This window comes from Monoraphidium neglectum (assembly GCF_000611645.1).
Source record: "Monoraphidium neglectum strain SAG 48.87 unplaced genomic scaffold scaffold02295, whole genome shotgun sequence".
NCBI classification, from domain to species: domain Eukaryota; kingdom Viridiplantae; phylum Chlorophyta; class Chlorophyceae; order Sphaeropleales; family Selenastraceae; genus Monoraphidium; species Monoraphidium neglectum.
Genome location: NW_014011333.1, coordinates 8529 through 10480, shown reverse-complemented (window position 1 = coordinate 10480; position 1952 = coordinate 8529). Strand labels below are relative to the sequence as shown.

General features: G+C 76.2%; 1 protein-coding gene across 1 annotated transcript in view; it reads right to left on the bottom strand.

Moving 5' to 3' along the window:
- Nucleotides 1-190: 190 nt before the first annotated feature.
- MNEG_10391 (NifU-like protein 2) overlaps nt 191-1952 on the bottom strand; it is a gene marked incomplete at both ends in the record, with an annotated part of 10159 nt that continues 8397 nt past the window's right edge. Inside the window, 4 exons of the mRNA XM_014041137.1 lie at nt 191-211; nt 250-813; nt 990-1079; nt 1327-1935. Coding sequence (XP_013896591.1) covers nt 191-211; nt 250-813; nt 990-1079; nt 1327-1935 — 1284 coding nt within the window. The remainder of the gene's footprint in view (nt 212-249; nt 814-989; nt 1080-1326; nt 1936-1952) is intronic.

The following is a 1952-nucleotide window of genomic DNA, read 5'->3' as shown; positions in this document are numbered from 1 at the left end:
GTCCGCGGCCCGCAGCTGCGCCTCCGCCCGCCGCGCCTGCTGCTCGGCGCTCGCCGCCGCCGCCGCCGCCGCGTCGCGCGCCGCGGTGGCCGCCGCCAGCTGCTCTTGCAGCGGCCGCGCCCCCGATTCGACCGCCGCGGCCGCCGCCGCCTGCGCCTGCTCGAGCGCCGCGCGCAGGCCCTCGGATTCTTCAGCCGCCGCGTCCTGCGCTCTGCGCGCGTCCAGCGCCCGCCCCTCGGCCTCTGACACTCGCAACGCCCCCGCCTCCGCCGCCTGTGCCGCCTCTGCGGCCGCGGCGCTCAGCCGCGCCGCCGCCTCCGTCGCCGCTGCCTCCGCCTCCGCCCGCGCCGCCTGCGCGCTCGCGACATCTGCGGCCAGCTGCCTCGCAGCTTCTTCCGCCAGCGCCGCCCGCTGTTCCAGCGCAGCTCCAGCATCCTTCGCCGCGGCCGCCTCCGCCCGCGCCGCCTCCGTCGCCGCCTCCGCGCCGGCGAGCCGCGTGTTGGCGGCATCCAGCTGCAAACGCAGATCAGCAGCGTACGCCTCCGCCGCCGCCTTTGCGGCCGCCGCATCGCGCGCAAACGCCTCCGTCCCCGCCAGCCTGCGCAGCGCCTCCCGCTCCGCCGCTGCCGCAGCCGCCGCCCGCCCGCGCGCGTCGTCCGCCGCCGCCTCGGCGGCCGCGGCCGCCGCGGTCAAGGACGCGCGCTGCTCGGACAGCGCCGCGGAGGCCGCGTCCTCACGCAGGCGTGCAGCGCGGATCTTGGACCGCGCCCCCGCCAGCGCCGCGCCCTGCTCCTGCAGGCGCGCGGACCACGCCTGACGCGCGCGTGCGCACGCGCGTGAGGAGGGCGCAGTCAAGGGACGGCCGGACGCGCGCCCTACATTCAGCGCCCCACGTCCAACCCGCATGCGCAGAGCTGTGAAGGGCGCAATACATGCGCGGTGTCGAGCTGCATACACGAAACTCTTAGCCAAGCAGGCCACAGCAGCACCTTCCCGAAGGCCTCCTGCATCCCAGGCGCCCGCACCTCTTCCGCGGCTCGCGCGCCAGCCTCCAGCGCCGCCGCCGCAGCCCTCGCCTCCTGGGAGCGACGCAGGGCAGGTGCGTAGCGGGCATGGGGCGCAGAGCAGGGCGCGCCAGGCTGCGAGCCCGAATTTTGGCAGATGGGCGTCACCTATTTTCTAACCCGCAGGGTCGGGCCTGGGGCGCTGGGGAGGGTTGCCGTAAGGGTGTGCTGCACAAGATGGCACCATTCTCCATGCGCATCACCCCCAATCCACCAGCACAGATTTCAGGCCAGCAGCTTCCAGTAGCGCGCATGTCCTCACCCGCAGCTCGGCCTCCAACGACGCCGCTGCCGCCCCTGCATCAGCCGCCCCCGCCTCCAGCGCCCGCGCGCGCTCCGCGGCCGCCGACGCCGCCGCTTCCGCGGCCGCCGCCCGCTCCTCCGCGGCCGCCAGCTGCGCTGTCACCGCCTGTGCGTCGCGGCTGGCGCGCTCCGCCGCCGCTTCTGCCTCGCGCACAGCCGCCTGGAGCCGTTTGACCTCCGGAAGGGTAGCCGCGGCCGCTGCCTCCTGGACGGTCGTGGTCACGCCTGTGCCTGTCGCAGCTGCATGGCCGGGAAAGGATTGGCTTCCATCCACAGATGTCCCTCCATCTGCTTGCTGCTGCTCATGCTGCTGCTGCTGCTGCACCCGCGCCTGCGCCACCGCCGACTCCGCCTCTGCCAGCCGGTCCCGCAGCGTTGCCACCTCCTCACGCGCCGCCTGCAGCCCGGCCGCCGCCGCGGCGCCGGGCGCGTCGGACTCCGCCGCCGACACGGACAGCGCCGCAAGCGCCGCCGACGCGGAGCGCAGCTCTGACTCGAGCGCGGCAGCGCGCTCACCAGCTGCCGCCGCCTGGCGGCGCAGCGCCTCCAGCTCGCGCGAAGCCTCCTCCTCGCGCAGCGCGGCCG